Source organism: Cricetulus griseus, chromosome X (genome assembly GCF_003668045.3).
Source record: "Cricetulus griseus strain 17A/GY chromosome X, alternate assembly CriGri-PICRH-1.0, whole genome shotgun sequence".
NCBI lineage: Eukaryota > Metazoa > Chordata > Mammalia > Rodentia > Cricetidae > Cricetulus > Cricetulus griseus.
Window position 1 is genome coordinate 20,490,282 of NC_048604.1, and position 19,963 is coordinate 20,510,244.

General features: G+C 38.2%; 1 protein-coding gene across 11 annotated transcripts in view; it reads left to right on the forward strand.

Annotated features, from left to right (window-relative positions):
* Enox2 (ecto-NOX disulfide-thiol exchanger 2) overlaps nucleotides 1–19,963 on the forward strand; it is a 260,352-nt gene that overhangs the window by 211,538 nt on the left and 28,851 nt on the right. For all 11 annotated transcript variants that reach the window (XM_035450053.1, XM_027433459.2, XM_035450051.1 and 8 more), the window contains 4 exons: nucleotides 409–615; nucleotides 6,261–6,494; nucleotides 8,725–8,937; nucleotides 11,157–11,263. In XM_035450053.1, coding sequence (XP_035305944.1) covers nucleotides 409–615; nucleotides 6,261–6,494; nucleotides 8,725–8,937; nucleotides 11,157–11,263 — 761 coding nt within the window. The remainder of the gene's footprint in view (nucleotides 1–408; nucleotides 616–6,260; nucleotides 6,495–8,724; nucleotides 8,938–11,156; nucleotides 11,264–19,963) is intronic.

The following is a 19,963-nucleotide window of genomic DNA, read 5'->3' on the forward strand; positions in this document are numbered from 1 at the left end:
CAATAAGCATAGATAGAATGTAGTAATTGCCATCTGAACTGCCATCTCTCTTTCAGGGACTGTGGGTGTACAGACTCCTGAATATGGTTAGTTAAACTGAGTGAAATTTCCCCTACTTACTATTCATAATACAAATGACCAAAACATTGGCATCACAGGCTTATCGCAGTAAAAGTAAGGAATGAAACAAAGCTCTCTACATGGGACAGACAGAATGCTTAATTCCATAGCAGCCACAATCACAAAATCATTGGACAAAATGCTTTTCAGGTTCATGCAATAAATTTTCTATGGAGCAGAGACAAGCACCATGGAGGCTGAAGGTTTTGAGGGGGAAAAGGTCAGGTTTCAAAGAGATTTGTCCCAAGCAAATATTTTTATTTCAGATTCTTTTGCCTTTCAATTTAGATCTCCCACCACCTGCAACACGAGAGAGACCACCAGGATGTAAGACAGTATTTGTGGGTGGCCTGCCTGAAAATGGAACAGAACAGATTATTGTGGAAGTATTTGAGCAGTGTGGAGAGATCATTGCTATCCGGAAGAGCAAAAAGAACTTCTGTCACATTCGCTTTGCTGAAGAGTATATGGTGGACAAAGCCCTTTACCTGTCAGGTAAGTGTTCATGTGGAGGGAGGGCTGTACTCACCAGGTACAAGGCAGAGATCTGAGAACAGAGTATTTGGGTCATTAGAAGAAGTGTATAAATTAAAAGGGACTCGCTCTGCCTTAAAAGATGGAAAGGGCATGTTACCTCCTCTCCAGCCTTCTTCGTTAAAGCCATCAGAAGTTCTGAACTGTCTGGACAATAACCAGACTTTACATGTGAGATTAAAGATGTGGATGATAGGTTCTGCCTCTGTTTCACATCCCAATTCTTCCTGCACACATGTCCCAAATACATGGTAAATACTGAGTCCCAGGATGTCTATCCCTCTGCTGTAATTACTTTGCCCATGCCAGTCCAACACACACACACACACACCACACACACACACACACACACACACACACACACACACACACACACACACACACACACACACACACACACACACACTAATGCTACAGCTCAAATATAAACTCTTTGGATTCTTCTCCAATTTATCTGCCAATCTGTTCCAAGATGATTTAGGCACCCTTTCCTGAGTGCTCCTATAGCACTTGGTGCTATATTCTATCACACCTATTACACCATTCTAGAACTCATGCTTCTATATCCATCTGATGAGGCACACTCACTACTACTAATAATGATAGGAACATTATTATTATGATAGGAACAATTACCATAGGGAAGAGAAAGATAATAGAAAAGGGAGTGAAAGAGGGATGGGAAGAATATGAATATTTCTGAATCCTAATGGGGATATACAGAAAGGTCACTTTTTAAATTACATTTTATATTTATCTATGATGGGATGTGTGTGTGTGTGTGTGTGTGTGTGTGTGTGTGTGTGTGTGTGTGTGTGTGTGTGTGTGTGTGACCTGCATTTCTGGGCCAGATAGCAATTTACAGGAGTCAGTTCTCGCTGTCTATCATGTGAGTTTCCAGAGATCAAACTAAGTTCCTTGGCAGCAAGAGTGTTTACCAACTGAAACATCTTTTGGGCACAAAAAGATTGCTGTTGTACCATGTCTTCAACAAAGGGAAACCATTGGCTGGTGAACCATTGTGGTTGCTTAGATGAAATTGGCCCCAGTAGGCTCATATGCTGAATACTTGGTCTCCAGTTGGTGGAAATATTTGAGAAGGATTAGGAGGTGTGGACTTTGTTGGATGAGGTGTGTAATAGGAGGCTGGTTTTGAGGATTGAAAATCCCATGTCCTCCCAGTTAGTTCTCCCTGCCTCCTACTTATAAATAAGAATGTAAGCTCTCAGCTACTGCTCCAATGCCATGCCTGCCTTCTGCTGCCATTGTCCACAACATGGTGGTCGTGGCTCCAAACCTCTGAGATTGTAAGCCCCAATGAACTCTTCTGTTAGTTTCATTGGTTGTCATGTCTTATCACCACAATAGAAAAGTAACTAAGACAACAGTGGAACAAAGAAACATATTAGCAAAATAACAAAAGTAGAAAATGTTGGCAATTATTCAAGAGACAGTGAGTGGTAGTTTGTGTGTTAAGCAGACATGAGAGAGAGTTGGAAAACATCAGTTGTTAGCTTACATTGAAAGGTTTAGCAACTGAATTTTTACTCCCCAGGTAATGTGGAGTAAGAAGGACAATTTTGAACCAGAAAAGTAGTTGTCTCTGAAAGATAAATCTGACATTTCTGTGTAAAAGTGGATTAGAGAAAAGAAGAGAGGAGGTCAGTTTAACACCTGCTGCCATAATCCAGGGAAAAGGTATAGAAATTTGCAAAAGAAGGCTAGTAGCATGGAGGAGAGGGCATTCTATGCAGAGTACACTTATTACAGTTGCTAAGTGCTACAGAGTCTAACTACTGAAGATTAGACAGCACTTAACAACAGAGCAGTCCACAATAGACTATTTTAATAAGAATGTAAAGGTTTCAAAAAGCCCTAAATAGTTAGACATAAAAGACAACATACTGTTTGGGAGGTACCCATCAGAATATGACTGAAATCTATTCTCTGTTTACATTCACCTCCTACAAACATCCAGAGGGCTGCCAAATGAAAAGTAATGACTGGAAATCAGTTTTGTAGAAATAACTCAATTTTGCCCTTTAAATTTGAGCATTCTCCTGGGGATGCCACAATTTTTTGAATTAAATTCTTCTTTTATTATAAATTATAAAAGAACGTGGTGAAAAGAAACAAAACAATAAAATCCTATTCTAAAAGATTTTGCAGGAATGTAGGAAGAATCATTCATTTTTAGGTGGAGGCACCTTTGGGTCTACCTAACCCATGGGATTGTAGCATCATTACAGTGGTAAATAGGGCATGCATATCCTCATCTCTTATGTAATTCATTTGTAGCTCTACTTTTCTAATGGCTTAGATGATTAGTAAAGTGAATGGGTATGAAAATACTGCAGCAAACTGTTGATAAAAAATATATGGCACCCTTTGTGTTACTAGGCATCATCTAGTATAACACTAATAGAAACATAGAGGTATGATCATTGGTACACATAATTCAAAATATAATTATATAATGTGTTATATATGATAAAGATATGAGATCATCACCATTAAAGGAATTAACATACTCTCCCCTCCCTAAAGCTTCCTTTGTCCCTCTTTTGTAATTCTTTCTTCCCTCTTATTTCATTGTCAAGCAGTCACTTATCTATTCTTTATCAGATTACTATGCATTTCTTGGAACTTCCTGTAAGTGGAATTATACATTATGTATGCTCTTCTTTCCCTTGCAGAGCCTCAGATTTCCATTTGGTGTCATTTCCCCACTGCTTGAATTTCCTTTAGCATTTTTCATAGCACAAGTCAGTTCCGATGTCCTCTTTCAGAACTGTATGTTTCAGAAAGAATGAATCTTAGCATTCAGGAGACTAAGGGAGGAGAATCGTGAATTTCAGCCCAGCCTGGGCTACATTGCAAGAACCTGTCTCAAAAGGAAAAAATGACTATTTTTGTTTGAGAAATGTATTTCTTATTATTACTTTTGTTTTTGAGATTATAATATAATTACATCATTTCCCCCTTTCTTTTCTCCAAACAGCTCTCAAATTCATGGCCTCTTTTTCATTAATTGTAGTTACATACATATATGCATATACAAATATTTTCAAAATACAACCTGCTTAGTGTGTATAATGTTACTTGTATGTATATTTTCAGGGATGACCACTTTGTATTAGGTAACCAACTGGTGGAGATACACACTTTTTCATTCTTATAAATAATGCCCTTGAGCTTTCTTCTGAGATGAAAGTATGAAATGTGGGAAATCTTTGTCCTTTTAAGGGTTGCTTTCTAAGCACTGTTTGTTTGCAGGACCAAAGCAAGCCTAAGGCTAATTTTTCTTCACTATTAAGGCAAAACCTTTCTGATTACCTAGCACTCTGTTATGAATGAGTTTTTGTCCTCCGTCTGGTGGAGAAAGAAGCTATTTCCAGACCTGTGTGAGCTGCAGAGATTGCAACTTCTAACATTCAGATGGTTTCCACTTATATGCACACACGTCAGTATCCCAATAAATTATTGTGTCAGTCTCTGAAGATCTCTTCTACAGATCTCTTAGGTTCTTTCCCTGTGCAGATTCCTTCCTTCTGATACTCTGTATTATGAATTATGTTTACATAGTCTTCACAGAATCCCAGGGAAGAACAGCCAGCTATAGCTAAGCTTCCCATTCTTCACTAAGGCCTAGAAACTGCTGGACTGTAGCTGGGGGCAATCACAGGGACCAGCTCATTTGATTGTCTCCCACTGCTCCCTGTTGTCATTGTCCAGTATCTTAAACAATGTTGTTTCATGTGTATACTTTTTTCCCATGATAGGGTTTCTCTGTGTATCCTTGGATGTCTTGGAACTCACTCACTCTGTAGATCATGCTGGCCTTGGACTCAGAGATCTGCCTGCCTCGGCCTCTCAAGTGAAGCGATTAAAGGTGTGTGCCACCACCACCACCTGGCATGTGTTTACTTTTGAAGGAAGAAGATAAATGTGACCCCTATTGCTTAACAAGGAACAAAATCTCTAATGAGCATTACTCAGCAGAATAGAAGAAAACTCAATAGCTTTGCAAATCTGACATCCTAGATTCAAGTTCCAACTCTGCCATTTGTACTCTACCCCCTACCCCACCCTCGGGCCAAGCTGCTTAGCCTCTCTACCTTTTCTGATGCTTATCTTTATCTTTGTAAAATTTTTGCCATATAGTTTGCTGAGAATGACATGAGATAAATGTACATATAAGTATCTATCTAAGATCCTGAAACACAAATGTACTAAACAATAATCTTAGCCGTTTATCAATAAACTTTCCTTAGGTGATATAACTGGCACGAAAAGTAGAAGGGGGAAATTGGTCCTAAACTTCTAAATCCAAGTTCTATATGACTGTTGTAATCATATCAACATCTTTTAGTATCCCGAACTATATACCACTGCATTATATGCCCCCCATCTATTTAATTTCCCTCCCAGAAAAGAAAGTAGTCTAGAGTTCCCAATTACATCCAGGAAACAATTTTTAAAATGTAAATTACAAGCTAATGCATTTACATTTCACTAATATTGTATGTGATGATGTAACTTACATTCTTGGAGTTATCCAAGAACACCATAATTGGGAAATACCATTTCCATTCTTCCTAGCCCTTGGTATAATATAAGGCTCATTCTTTCCTTGATGTCTTTTTATCTTACTCTTGCATTTATATGTGTTATTTCCTCTTGCAAATGTATGATGTGTGTGCGTGTATGCATGAGCACATTTGTATGTGTGAATATGAGCATTGTGTCAGTCCTTGTCCTGCCCTTTGTTTGAGACAGGATCTCTTTTTCGCTGTTGTGATGTCATAGTAGCTTGCCATTGAGCTTCCGAGGATCTCCACCATCTCCATCTCCCATGTCAACATAAGAGAATTTGGGTTACAGACATTTGCTACCATGCCTGGCTTTTTACAGGGATTTGGGAGATTTGAACTCAGTTCTTCGTAGTTACACAGCAAGTGCTTTGACTCACTGAGCCATATCCCTAAGCCCCAATGCTCATTCTTGATGTCATGTCAGGTGTCAAAGTGGAGAAGACTCATCCTAAAAACAAGATCATCCAAACCTATAGACTAGAAAACTATTATTAAAGATGATCTGTGATGGCTATACTTTCTGTTTTTAATGAATAAGTTTATTAAGTATAAGATAAGCCAAAGTAAAAGAAGAAAAAGAACAAAATATCATCAAATTAAGTACTCAAAATATCCAACAGAAATCCACTGGGGACTATTGGCAGTTCTTTTCCGCTCCCTATCACAGAGTGGAAGTGGGTAGCCAAGCCCCAGACAAGAGGCTTTGAAGGACACTTTGAGACACATAGAGTTGGGTCTGAAATGGGGGGAGGAGAGGCAACTCCATTTTCAGTTCTGTCTTCTTAGTAAGTTCAAACGATACATGGCAACGTACCAATACAGTGTACATTACAAAATGAGATGGTAATCTAAGTCTTTTGATGATTCACCTTGATACCAGTGAGAGAGAATTTAGTATTGTGTGATCATGTAGAACTACTCAAACCATCTCTAAGACATTGAACTTGGGAAAGTTCATAGAGTTGTTAGCTTACTGTCTCTTCTCCCGTCCCCTATCCCCCTTTTATTTAGGTTACCGAATACGCCTGGGCTCTAGTACTGACAAGAAGGACACAGGCCGGCTTCATGTTGACTTTGCCCAGGCTCGGGATGACTTGTATGAGTGGGAGTGTAAACAGCGTATGCTGGCCAGAGAGGAGCGGCACCGTAGACGGATGGAAGAAGAAAGACTGCGTCCACCATCCCCACCCCCAGTGGTCCACTATTCAGATCATGAATGCAGCATTGTTGCTGAAAAACTGAAAGGTATAGAAGGCATTCAAGCTCCATGATTGAATGGACTGCTTTGGGAGGGGGGAATTGTAATAAATATCACTATGCTGAGTTACCCTTTCAATTTCTAGCTAATAGACCCTAGCATTTCTTGTGCTGGAGGCTTACTGATAACATCAAGTAACTCCGGAACCAGAAAATTTGTTCATCCCACCTGGGTCTCTCTTCCTTTATTGTCTCAATGGTTGGTACTTTTCTATCCAGACATCAGATGACTAAAAAGAAATATTTTCCCACTTACTACACTAGAAAATTTGAGGAATGATTCATGGTTTAGGACCCACATGTGCCCACTTTTTTTATTGGGTACTAGTAAGATTGTAATTTTTAATCAGTGAGTACATCAGCATGATAGAACTGGATCTGGCCCTGTGAAATTCCAGTGAAGTCCTCATTTTAAAGATGTCCAAGTGAGCTGGTTATAGTGGGGCATGTTTGTAACCCCAACACTCTGGAGCCTGAGGCAGGGTGATCACCAAGAATTGCAGGCCAACCTGGGTTATATAAAGCACTCCTACCTCAAAATAAATAGACAAAAAAAGCAAGATGGAAAAATGGAGGCCCAGAAATTAGTCACCATGTGTATGCATTGATTACCCCGAAGACTTAGCTACTACCCAAGAAAAGAAGTCTTTATTGTTGTTAAAGGCAAGTAATTCCGTAGAGGAACTATGGAAATTACTAGATATTGGTGAGCCAAACTCCTTTTTCTTTAGTTTTGATTCCTGTTCTTGCTTGATTCTTAGGAGCCAGTTTGCTAATTTGACATTAATTACCTTGCCTGTTCTCTTGTCTTAGTAACTCAGATCCAGTCTCTCATTTTGTGAGTACAGTTGATTTTATTGAATGAATGCTGATGCCCCATTGATCTTACTGATGACACTGACCCAGCCCTAATGCTATGAATTTGCCCTGCTTCTGTGCTTTCATTTCAGCAAGATCCTGCTAATTCTACTTTCTAAATAAATAGGTTGCACTTGCCAAACTTGTTTACATCACATTTAAGAAATCTCTTTGGATTAATTTTGACTTTCTGCAAGGGAAAAACAGAAAGCATAGCATCCCAAACTGAACAGAAATAATGGTACATTTTGAAACGCTAGAGAAGCTTTTGCGTTGGTAAGATGCCAGTTGCAAGACTTGTCTATTCACATGATACCAAACAAGACACTTTACATTAAAAAAAAAATTTTGCTGCTTGCACGGCCCTCAAGAGAAGCACATGCAGCATCGACATAAAAGACTGTATCCAAGTAATGAAATGAAAAGCTGCTACACGGGGAAGACTCATCTACCATTGTGTCTGCACTGAAAAACTGAAGGGCAAGGGGCAAGAAAATAAATTGCAGAGCGAGATATTTCTACTTGGCTAAGAGCTTCTAGCCAGAGAGGGATGTGAAGCTACAGAATGTGGCTTCAATGGAATGCTCTAAGAGTCTGTCTCGAAAGTCTGTCAGAATAGAATATGGAAGTAGCTAGCTGGGAAAGGAGGTCTGGAAGGTATGAAAGAGCTGTGCTACTGCTCTGTTAACATCTACAGGGTGGCTCCTGGTGAACTGCGGAGATCCACTTGAAGGTAAGAGCAAAGGATGTGAGAACACATAGAAATAAAAGGATCAAAATAGATCCTGGCTGGGACTGAGTGGAAGAATGGGGAGCTCTGGATTCCAGAGTACTATTATAAAAGGTTGAAGATGTAAATGCTTGTACATAAAGAACTACATACTGAACCCTTTCCTTAGGCCTTTCTGTAACTGTAATTCCACGTATCCAGGATAAAGGTACTGACATATCAACTTACATGCAACATTCTCACTGGCTTTTCCTTATTAAACTGCAAGATTATATAATTGTGAAATTCCCTCATTGTTAATTCCCCACCTCTGTCTGTGTGTGGGGGGGGCGGGGTTTACTAGGACTTCACACATTGAGTTATAGCCCCAGAAATTGTAGGTAGAAAAGAAGCCATCCTCTTTCTGAAGCTCTTCATAAGCCATTTCCAGTCTGCCTGGCCTTTCATTCTTTCTTTCTTCCCACCTGCTGCCTGTGTGTGCATGTGTGTACATGTGAGGTTCCTTGCCTTCATTAATTCATATACCTGTAACTGCCAGAAATCCTTGATAGCCTCTTGCCAGCATATTGTGAAAATAGATTGAGATTTGGTTACTGTCAGGAGTTTTCAAAATAAATTCTTTTGTTTCAGATGATTCCAAATTCTCAGAAGCGGTGCAGACTTTGCTCACCTGGATAGAGAGAGGAGAAGTGAACCGCCGCAGTGCCAACCACTTCTATTCCATGATCCAGTCAGCCAACAGCCATGTCCGCCGCCTGGTGAATGAGAAAGCTGCCCATGAGAAAGAGATGGAAGAAGCAAAAGAGAAGTTCAAGCACGCCCTTTCTGGAATTCTTATTCAATGTAAGTGGGAGTTAAAGTTCTGCTGGAAGGCTGAGAGTCCTTCACTTACTCACCACTTGCCCTACACAGGATCCAAGGCCTGCAAAGCTATATATTTCAGGTGGCTAGGTAACCTTCCTAGCTGCCTTGTTACTCTCCTTATATCAGTGTTTCTCAACCTTCCCAATACTGCAACCCCTTAATGTAGGTAAGCAATAGCTTATCCTTTTACAACCCTGGTCCTCAGTAAAGGATTAGATATTTTATTGCTGAAGTTAGAATATGATGTTAGGATTTTATGGCAGTGTTTCTTCAGATTTACATGATTATCATCATGTAATATGCTGTTTTAGGAACTTGTGGTAAGAAATAAGATTATATTTCCCAAGATGATTGCATAAAAAATAAGTTTGCTACTTCTATATTTTCAATTTAGTTTTCTCCCATTATCTTCACTAGATATGATAGTCACCATAAAGGCAAGAAGCCATTGAAATGGCCATTTCTAAAAGTTATATCACTTCAGACCTATCCAGGTTCTCTTCAATGAGATAGATCAGATAAACAAACACTCCAGTAATTTCTTTTTTTTTGCCACGTAACAAAATTATATGATCACATCTTTTCAATAAGGAGCTATATTCACCTCAAGAACCAGGGCAGTTTTATGATTTTGCTTTTAAGCAATTATGGTCCACTCTTCCTATACTTTTCTCTCCATACTTGACTCATATATAATTGAGATTAAGGAGTTTCTCCACTTTTATTCATATTTTGGAAGTATATATAGACATAAAATCCAAGAGGGGAAAGCACATATCTTCAGGACTTCCCAATAAGTGGAAAAAGAAAGCAGCAAGAATTGTGAAAATCTTTAAATCATTAGAACACAGTGAAAACATATCTGCAAAGAAAAAAATAATCCTGTCTCTGAATTTTTTTGCTGTGAGAATCAGGGGTTCTGCTGCTTTTGTTTCTCCCAAAATGCTAATATCCAGTCTTCTCTTCACTTGAACCAGAGAGATGGCCCAGCAGGTTAACAACTTAAGTCTGATCCACAGAACCAACATGGTGGAATTAGAAGACTAGCTAGCTCTCACAGATTGCCCTCTGACCTACACACACACACACACACACACACACACACACACACACACGAAATAGAGAAAAATCCCCAAAGATTTGTGTGTGTTTCCCCTTTTAACATTTTAAGGGGCCTTGAAAGAAATTCTCTAGGATTGCATTCACAAAGATTTCTTTCATAATTTTTTCTCTAGTAGGTATATTTAATATAGACTCAACCATTTTATATTTTGATTTGATGCTTCTGGTTAAACATATGTAAGAATAGTGAAAAACAAATTTTCCTAATTTTAAGTGGTCCACTTTATTTCAGAGGGCTACTTAATTAAAGGACCCAGTGAATATGAGTAACACACAATCATATAAATGTATGAAAATGTTATAGTGAAGCCCATTGTTTTATGTTATCTACAAGTTAATTTATAATAATATTAAATAAATTAAATAAAAGTACCCAGTATTATAGTTCATAGCACCCAACTAAATACAAAATTTGAACCTAATACACTTTTATTCTGACTCTTGCTCTTTTTTTGCCTAAATGAATACACAATTTTTATATTAAAAGCTCTGCTAATTATCTCACCCAAACTGGGTGTTTCTTCTTCCTGTATATTGATGTCTCTTTCCTTGAGTCTCTTAAAATCATAGTTCCTGTACTGATTTGAATGTGAACTGCCCCCATAGGCTCATGTGTCTGAACTCTTGGTTCCCAGTTGGTGGTGCTATTTTGAAGGTTATGGAAATTTTAGGAGATACAGCCTCACTGAAGGCAGAAGATCACTGAGAGCATCTGTGAGGTTTTATAGTCATGCACAACTTCCTGTCTGCTCTGTGCTTCCTGATGGACTCACACTGACAACCTGACATTTCTTCCTCCATGCCTTCCCTTCCATAATTAAATGTACCCCTTCTTAAACTGTGAACGAAACTAGACCCTTCCTTCCTTAAGTTGCTTCTTGTCAGAATTGATCACAGCCATGAGAAAAGTAACAAAGTACCTTGGCCCATGTAATCTTATCCAAGTATAGTCACAGCCTGGTTTGTGTCATAACAACTTGATGAAACAAGCCTCATGTTTCTCTTTATTTTTCTCTCTCTCTGTCCATCCCTGGATGACAATTTGCCCTGATCTGACTGCTGATTTGATACTGCAGTTGAGCAGATAGTAGCTGTGTACCATTCTGCTTCCAAACAGAAGGCATGGGACCACTTCACAAAAGCCCAGCGTAAAAACATCAGTGTTTGGTGCAAACAAGCTGAGGTTGGTAACTTTCTACTCTGCTAGCTCCTTGTGGGGACTGTTTCCTTTCTTAACAAGTTATTGATTTGGAGTTTAACCAGAATTAAATAGTGCCAAGCTCCCATGGTCACAAGGCCCTAATGAAACACTGAAATGTGTTCTATACACTGTCAACATCCAGACCACCTGCTGTCAAAAGGGTAATAAATGTGCATATGTTGTCTTAAATGCATCCTGCTAGATAGAAATCTTTGTAGTGAAAATGCAGCTGGGATAATTGTAGGTTTACTTCTCCTCACTAGCTAGTCTTGAGTACAATAATAATTACTGACCTATGCTTCTTGAATTAGTAATATTAGGGCTGTCTTCCATGTATTAGTGTGCATTGACAGTCAAGGCTAGAAGCTGTCTGCTGGTACTTGGAGCAAAGAAATTTCCCAGCTTCCTTTATCAGATCTGCCCAGAAAAGAGGACTGTGATTTCAGATCAAGGTCAACATACACCCTTCTGCTTGGGCTCAAGTAAATCTTTAGCATAACACTACAGTATGTGTAATATGCTTAGGTTTACTAGCCTGAATCTGAAGTTAAAGCACATGGGAGGTTTGTTTCCAATGAGCTACCTGTGGAAATGGTTTCATAGGTATCTCAGGTTCTTCTGTGCCTGTAGGTTCTCCTTCTCTGGGCCTGATTCTTTTTGTCTGTAAATACAGCAACTTTTTCAACTTCATCTATGGTTTATTTGGCCATTCTGGTAACAAATTCGTTGTATCCATAATTCAAATCCCGTGTTCCTGTTTCTTTTTCTATGCTGGTAATTGAACTCAGGGTATTGTACATTCTAGACAGACACTGTTCCATGGAGCTACACCCTCAGCCCCCCACACTTACACTCATAAAGGGCTTTACACTGGTTATCTCACCTCAGTGTAAGCCTTACAGTCAGTGTAGTGTAGTGCAAGCTGTTTATGGACTGAGAGTCTAACAAGAATCCAAAGTCTCAGCTTCTGTTATGTTTGTAGCTTAGTGGATAGAGCAAGTTATTCATCATCTCTTAATCCCTGTTTCTTTACCTGTTAATTGGTGTTGATAATAATGAAACCAATTTTATAAGATTAAATGTCTAAGAAATATATAAACAGTTTGAAAATGTAAATGGTGTTATTTCAATTTATTATTAAACAACTCAATACAGGATAATGAGTAGGTGTAGAATCCATGCTTTGCATGTAATAAAACTGAAATGCGGAAATGTTAAATGATTTCACAAAATTATACAAGTAGGAAGTAGAGTAGAAATTATTTTCCTCTGAGCTCTGCTACAGACTTCAATGTAGTTTTAAACAGGTCATCTAATCTCTGTGAGGCTTAGTTTCCTAGCCTTTCAAATGAAGGCACTATTCTGTCCACAGTGCCCTTCTGTGAATAGGTAAGCAATTTATTTGGGAAAAGCTTAAAACCTCAACAAACATTTAAGGGAAAATAAGCGAAACCCTGGTCCTAAACTTGTAGTCTATAAGGCACCAGTTCTAGCTCAACAGAGAGAACTGGGAATCACTGAGATATCTCTTGAAGACATTTGTCCAGTGAGTGTATAGAATCATAAAAAGCTAATAGCATCTTCATTAATTTTTTATCACTAGCATCATGTTGGCAGCCAGATATTTTCAATTTGGGAAACATTTTAGATTCTGGATTTGGTGGATTATAACCTGCATTAAATGTTCCCTTCTCTTTAATACACATAAGCCTGCATACATTTTAGATGTTCTAAGATCTAAGCTGTCCAGAATTTGTAAGGAAAGCCCTGCCAGTGCAGAGAAGTAAGGGACTGACTTCCCGAGGTAACAACTATCAGGCAATAAAATACCCCCAAAGTAGATGTGGTAGCACACACTTGTAATCAATCCCAGCAGGCTGAGGCAGGAGGATCATGCATTTGGTGCCACCCTAAACTATATAGTGAACCCTTATCTCAAAAAATTTCCCCATCAAGGCTCTGCATATACCAAGCCTGACTACCTAGGGAGTATATATTTTATGCTTAAGTTAAATTAGGGCCATAATAAAGATGGTTGTGGTGGTGAACTGGACATGTCCTAGACCCCGTTATACAGTATTGTTGTAAAGCTTCCTTGGCAGGGGGGATGGTGATAAGGTACATGGGCATCATGATTTGCCAAGAGCTACATGTTTCATCTGTCCCTTATTGACCAAACCCGCCTCCTGTGTATTTGACTGGGTTAAATCAAGGCCCACCTTCCTCAGTCTCAGTGACTACTACTACTGATGATAGTGAGACATAGCTAGCTTGTGACTTCCCTCTGGTTTTATATTCAGCATTGAGACATATCTCATGGCCTTCCTTTGAGTTTACTTCCCTAAACGCTATAGAGTTCTTCCATTTCATATTGCTGTCTCTTGAACTGTGGTTTGGTTTTCCTATGTGTTTCTTTTTGCTTTCAACTCTGCCAAGTCTCCACTGACAGCAGGCTACTCAGAAGACTTAAAAGATATATCCTATGGGAAATGAAAACAGCTATCCTCTTAAGATGTTGCTACCTTTTAGCACCCCACTGAAAATCAGAACAACTCAAAAGTCAGGTGTTTCATCAAGTTACAAGTTTTGACCACGTCTTCCCAGTTGCCTCGGGGAACAAATTAGCTGGTGGAAAATTCATGTCAGATGGTACCTATTCCTTATCTCACTGTCATGCATCCACCAGTATTCTTATTCTGCTGAGTGAGGAATAGAGAGATCATGAATTTAGAAAAAAAAAAAAAAAGCCCTGCCGGGCGTTGGTGGCACACACCTTTAATCCCAGCACTTGGGAGGCAGAGGCAGGCAGATCTCTGTGATTTCCAGGCCTGCCTGGTCTACAAGAGCGAGTTCCAGGATAGGCTCCAAAGCTGCACAGAGAAACCCTGTCTCAAAAAAAAAAAAAGAAAAAAAGAAAAAAAAGCCCCATCTTTGAGAAACTTAGATGCTATGAAAGTACATGCCAGGCTGACTAGTTTGGTAGTCTTTTTATTTGCTTTTGCTATCCTGGTTTGGCTCCTGGAAATGAAACAGAAAAAGATGCTAAGAGAAGACTGAAGCCCTCCTCTTACCCGTAAGTCAATGCCTACAGTCACACTTGTATTTACTGTGGGGACTCTTTTCTACAGAATCCTTTGAAAATCTGGGTTTCGAGCAAACTGACCTATAGCAGGTGCCACACCTTGTATAATATATAAAAACTAGAATCATAGCCATAAACATTAAGAAGATAGCTCTTGCAGCCTTCCTCATAGAAGATTTTATACCACTGAGCTGAAAGAAAAGGGCTTTGATGATTGTAATTGACAAAATAATCTTTTCCATTTACTTCCATTTCATACTCTGCAGAATGTTTGTGGATGGATAATGTAGTCATCTGTGCACCCTTGTTTTAGTACTCACTTGCATTAAGACTGGCTGTTGGCCTTCAGCCATTCAAAAGCATCCTAACCCAATTTGACATCAACCTAATTTGTATTTCCATTATTTACCACACAAGAGACAAACCTTTGTTTGTGAGTTGCTTCGTTTTATTAAATGATATCTCAGAATCAAATTGTTACATTGAGTATACAAGCTACTTATTTCCCTAGCCTCTGTTCTTTTCCATTCCCTCCTGACTCCTTTCCTACCATAGTTCTTGTTAATACTGAAAAAATATAGGTTAGTAGAATCTTGTTACACATTTAATAAGGAGTATTGATATTCTGGTAATAATGTTCCTATCATAAAACATGAGTAAGATCAATTAAAGTCCACATAAATTTTTGTGAAGCTATGGTTAAATAATTAATGTGTAAAGATTTATGATTTGCTTACTTTGTAATAAATCAAAGATGTCAACTGGTACAAAGTGGCTCTTTGCATGTATTTCTCTGGTTTGTTTGCTTCTATATGAAAGTGCATGTTGTTCTCCTTTGTGGAGCAGTGTAAATTTCTAAATTTCAGAAAAGGTTGCTACCATTAGAGGAGACTCAAAGTCATTACATTGCCATTTCAGAAATCACTACCCATTCATTGTTGAAATCAGATTGCCACATATTTACAGTAGGTAAAAGGGTGGCATAGGAACTTTCAGGCCACTTATTTTTAAAAAGTATTCTGTCAGGGACATGTCTCAGAAGATTTCCTGTAGTGATTAGCATGCAAATTACTGACAGTGGTGTCACATGCCATTCCCACATTTTGGTTACAGTACTGTATCAAGATGTCAGAAGGAGAAATGGATACAGCTATTACTTTTGATGTCTGTACTTCAGTAGCTAGGAATCCACTCCCTACCCAATCCTATGGCTAAGCTTTTTAGGTGCATGCCACCTTGTAGTCCTTTACTCTAAAAGTATTTGTAAGGATTTCTTTCTTGAAGCTTTTCTGGTCCACCAGAAAATACAGAAAGTAGGTGCAGAGTACTTTAACGGTAAGGGTTTCCAAGAATTAACAGTCTCACTTTTCTTAGAAGTACTCTATCATTTACCAAATGGGCCTCCTCAATTTTCTTTAATATGGTACCCCATAGCCTCTGCTGTTCTTTTTGCTTCTAGTCCAGTTGTGTGACTTAGTATTGAATATTTGTAGAAAAATAATGAGATGAGCCTTAGGGGTTTTGTTTTGTTTTGTATTGTTTTGTTTTGTAGCTAAGGATTGTATAGTGTACAGAGCAGTGCACTGAGTAACTTAGAAAAAACTTTTCCTGAGTTTTTCTTATTCTCATTTTATATTTAGCTAAAACAACTGGTGGTTCTTGTCCCTGAGGTAGTTTGAAGCATTTAGGTAAAAATTGCCCCTAAGTATATTTCTAGGGGCATTTACGTACAACTGAAAAGATCTCTAGGTAAGATATATCATGTAGTTACTGAAGCCTTTGTAGTTCTAAGATCTTAAACTGTCTTGCCAAACTGGAATCAAAAGGATGCTTTCTTTGTTGATGCTGGGAAGCTCCAGGATCTGTTTTAGTTTTAAGATCTTGCTGCTGTGGGTTATTTCCCTAGAATGGACACAATTTACTTTCCTGAGAAATGTAATAACTTTATCAGTGTTAGTGACATGTGTGTGAGTTGAGAGTTGGTCTCTGATTATACTGAGACAGCCTACGTTTTTATTAGAAATCTAGAAAGCCACAGCTTTTTCTGATGCAGTAATCTGTACAATATTTGAATTTGCCAGTGTCAAACTTTGTTATAATCACCTTCCAGCAACAGCTCTGATGATAACCGAAACTAAATCTTATGAGGTAGAGTGCATTCAGAGGAATGAGAAATCCCCTTATTGTTCTTCATGCATTGAGTCTGAATAAGCCTTGGCACATCTTTTCCATGACACTGCCCTGGTAAAGTTCATTTATCACAAGCAAATTATTCTTTCCTTCTATTTTAAGTCCCTGCAGTACAGAGGAGGTACTATATTAGCATCTGATTTTTCTGCTACTTCTTAATAATTAGTGATGATACTAAATACTCACTTTTTTAAAGAGTCCATCATTTACTGTTAATGAAAACTTAACTGGAACTAGAAATCATTTTTCCTAATAAAGGAATTAAAAAGGAAGACATTGGGATAGTGACTAACTATAGCATTATTAATAAAGCCATTTGAAGGCCAGAAATGATGACAAATGCCTTTAATCTCAGCACTCAGGAGGCAGAGGCAGGTGGCTCTCTGTGAGTTCGAGGCCAGCCTGGTCTACAGAGAAAGTTCCAGGACAGCCAGAACTACTTAGTGAGACATTGACTTATAAAGAAAAGATAAAAAGAAATCTATTTGAAATATACATAATGCTTATAAATTGGATAATTTGCACCAGACAGCAGCTTTAGTTGTTTGCTGTGTTACAACCCAGTAGGAGTTCTCAGCTTAAAACCTAAGAAATTAATAACAATTAGTGATGTCTTAATGATTTCAAGTTGCACTGAAATGTGTAGTTCTCCTTCTTACTTGTTTTGGATATATATATATATATATATATATATATATATATATATATATATCAATATATATATATATATATATAACTATATATATATAACTATATATATATATATGCTTTCTTGCTGCTGGGAATATATGTTCATATGTATGTGCATGTGTAGGTGAGGGTGTGTGCGCTCACAAGTATATATTTGAATACTAAAGAATCACATTGAATGTCTTTCTAAATCCTTACTCCCATCATTTTTTGCGATAGTGTCTCAGTGGACCTGGAGCTTGCTTATTCAGCTACACTGGGCTGGCTAGCAAGCCACAGGATCCTTCTGTCTCTACCTCTCCCACACTGGGATTAGCCACTGCACCAATTCCTCATATTTGCACAACAATAACTTTACCAGTTGAGCCATTCCCTTAGCCTCTCCTTCCTGAATTTTTTTTGTTGTTGTTGTTGTTTTTGTTTTTTTTTGTTTTTCGAGACAGGGTTTCTCTGTGTAGCTTTGGAGCCTATCCGGATACTCGTTCTGGAGACCAGGCTGGCCTCGAACTCACAGAGATCCCCCTGCCTCTGTCTCCCGAGTGCTTTCCTAAACTTTTAAAGAGACTGTTTCTATTGTGAACTTGATCATTTCCAGTGATCATCATGAATTTCTCAGCTTCTTTTCACCCTGGAAGTACTTTCTTCAGCATGTCCTATACTGTAACTCTTTTGATGAGGACTTATTGCATTTATTTTTATGTGAAAATATCTTTATCTTCATTCTTGAAACTTTCTCCAAATGTAAAATTCGGAATAGTTAGACATTTTAATTTTTCCACAAACATTAATGAAACTGTTTCACTGCTGACTTTCCTCTCTATACAATGTAGCATTGTCCTCCATCTACTTTGTGTGAGTTTTTCCCTTACTTTAATTTCCTGTAGTCAGAGTATGATGTTCCTAGACACCCTTCTTTCACAATAAGCCCTGCCTTGGCTTTACTGAGCTCTTTGGATAAGTGGATTAATGCCCTTAGTCAAACTTATGAAATTATTGGGCGTTATTTCTTCAAGTATGTTTTTTCCCTTGCTCTATTTCTGGCATTAAGTTGCATGTAGCTTAATCTTTGATATCCAATCCTACAGTTAACTGAGATTCTATTCATATCCATCCCACTCTTTAAGTTGGGTTGTGTGTGTGTACTGTTCTGTCAGTAGCCTTTACATAGCCTTATACACAGCACCTCTTGTAAGATACCTTTCTCTGAATAACTTTCCTCACACCCAGATGTTGTGTTTCTGGAAACAGCTACACAGTAGATTTCAATCCATTTCTGATGAATCAGCTTTGTGAGTCATAAAAGTGTAGTGTTCAACAAGAGTTACTTAGCCTTGTGTGTGTGTGTGTGTGTGTGTGTGTGTGTGTTTGTAGGTTTCTTGTTCATATCACATCTTAGGTATACTAGCTGTTCTTGTGTGTGCTGTTTTCTTATTTTGTGGAGTAATTTTTATCACCTTCTAATCAATCCATCATTATTATACTTTCTATGGTAAAAAATTCTTCACATTAAGTATTTCTTGATTAAATTTTTGTTATGCAGATTGAATTCTGTCACCAAATGTTAAATCATTTCATTAAAATTTTTACTGTACAAAGATATGTGGAAGGAAATGACAATAACATCATAAAGTTCTACAATAAGAACTTTTGTTTAATGTTGAAAATAAAGGAACTTTTCATTTCATAGTTCATTATTTCCAAACAAAAAGAGAACTCTTGTCGTCTTTTGTTTTAAGCTAAATGAATCTGTGGGTTATTTTTTTTTAAGTATCCGACCTTCTGATGAGATTCCCTAACTTTTTTCTATATGAGCACAATCCCTTTATACCAGGAGGGTAGCTAAGTAGCTATTTTATTTATTTACTGAGTACCACATCTGGATCATTTCAGGGTTGGTCTCCATGTATTGTTCATTTTCTGGAGAGTGTAATCTCAACCTAGTTCCTAAGATGTCCAGTGATTTTGGTGATTATCCTAGATATGAATATTATAGTATAATAATTATGGACTCTGATATGTTCTTCTAAAATGTTCACTTTATATTCTTTTCCTCAAATGATTAATTTAATTGCTTGAGGTTTCTATGTGTTGGATAGCAGTTTCAATAAGAACTTAACTCCTTTACCCTTAGCTAGGCTGCTTGGGCTCTTCCTTATTTGAGAGATCAGGCAAAAGTTTGAAAGGAGTTTATATACAGACTGTAAAGAGTGCTTCTCTCTCTCTCTCTCTCTCTCTCTCTCTCTCTCTCTCTCTCTCTCTCTCTCTCTCTCTCTCTCTGTGTGTGTGTGTGTGTGTGTGTGTGGTGTGTGTGTGTGTGTGTGTGTGTGTGTGTGTGTGTGTGTGTGTGTGTGTGTGTGTGTTGTGTTTTCCTCTCTCCCTTCTCCTTCCCGTCCTCCATGTTGTCCTCTCTCCCCACACACATTTCTTCAAAGATCCCCTCCTTACTCTCCAGTGGCTGTTTTTCCACTAACTACTCTCTTGCCATTGTTTAGGCCACAGAGACTTGGTTTTCTACTAGACATCTAGCTACCCTGTGACTAACTGTGATCTGCTCTTAAACTAAGAGGCTTTTTTAAACCAGGGAAACCTGTCCACAAGTTTTTTTGCTTCTTCCAAATGCCAATTCTTCTCCATAATATGCCTGCATTTGTTCACTGTCCAATGACATCAAGTAGTTATGTATCTTGTTTTGTCCAAACGTTATAGTTAGTGCCCATGAG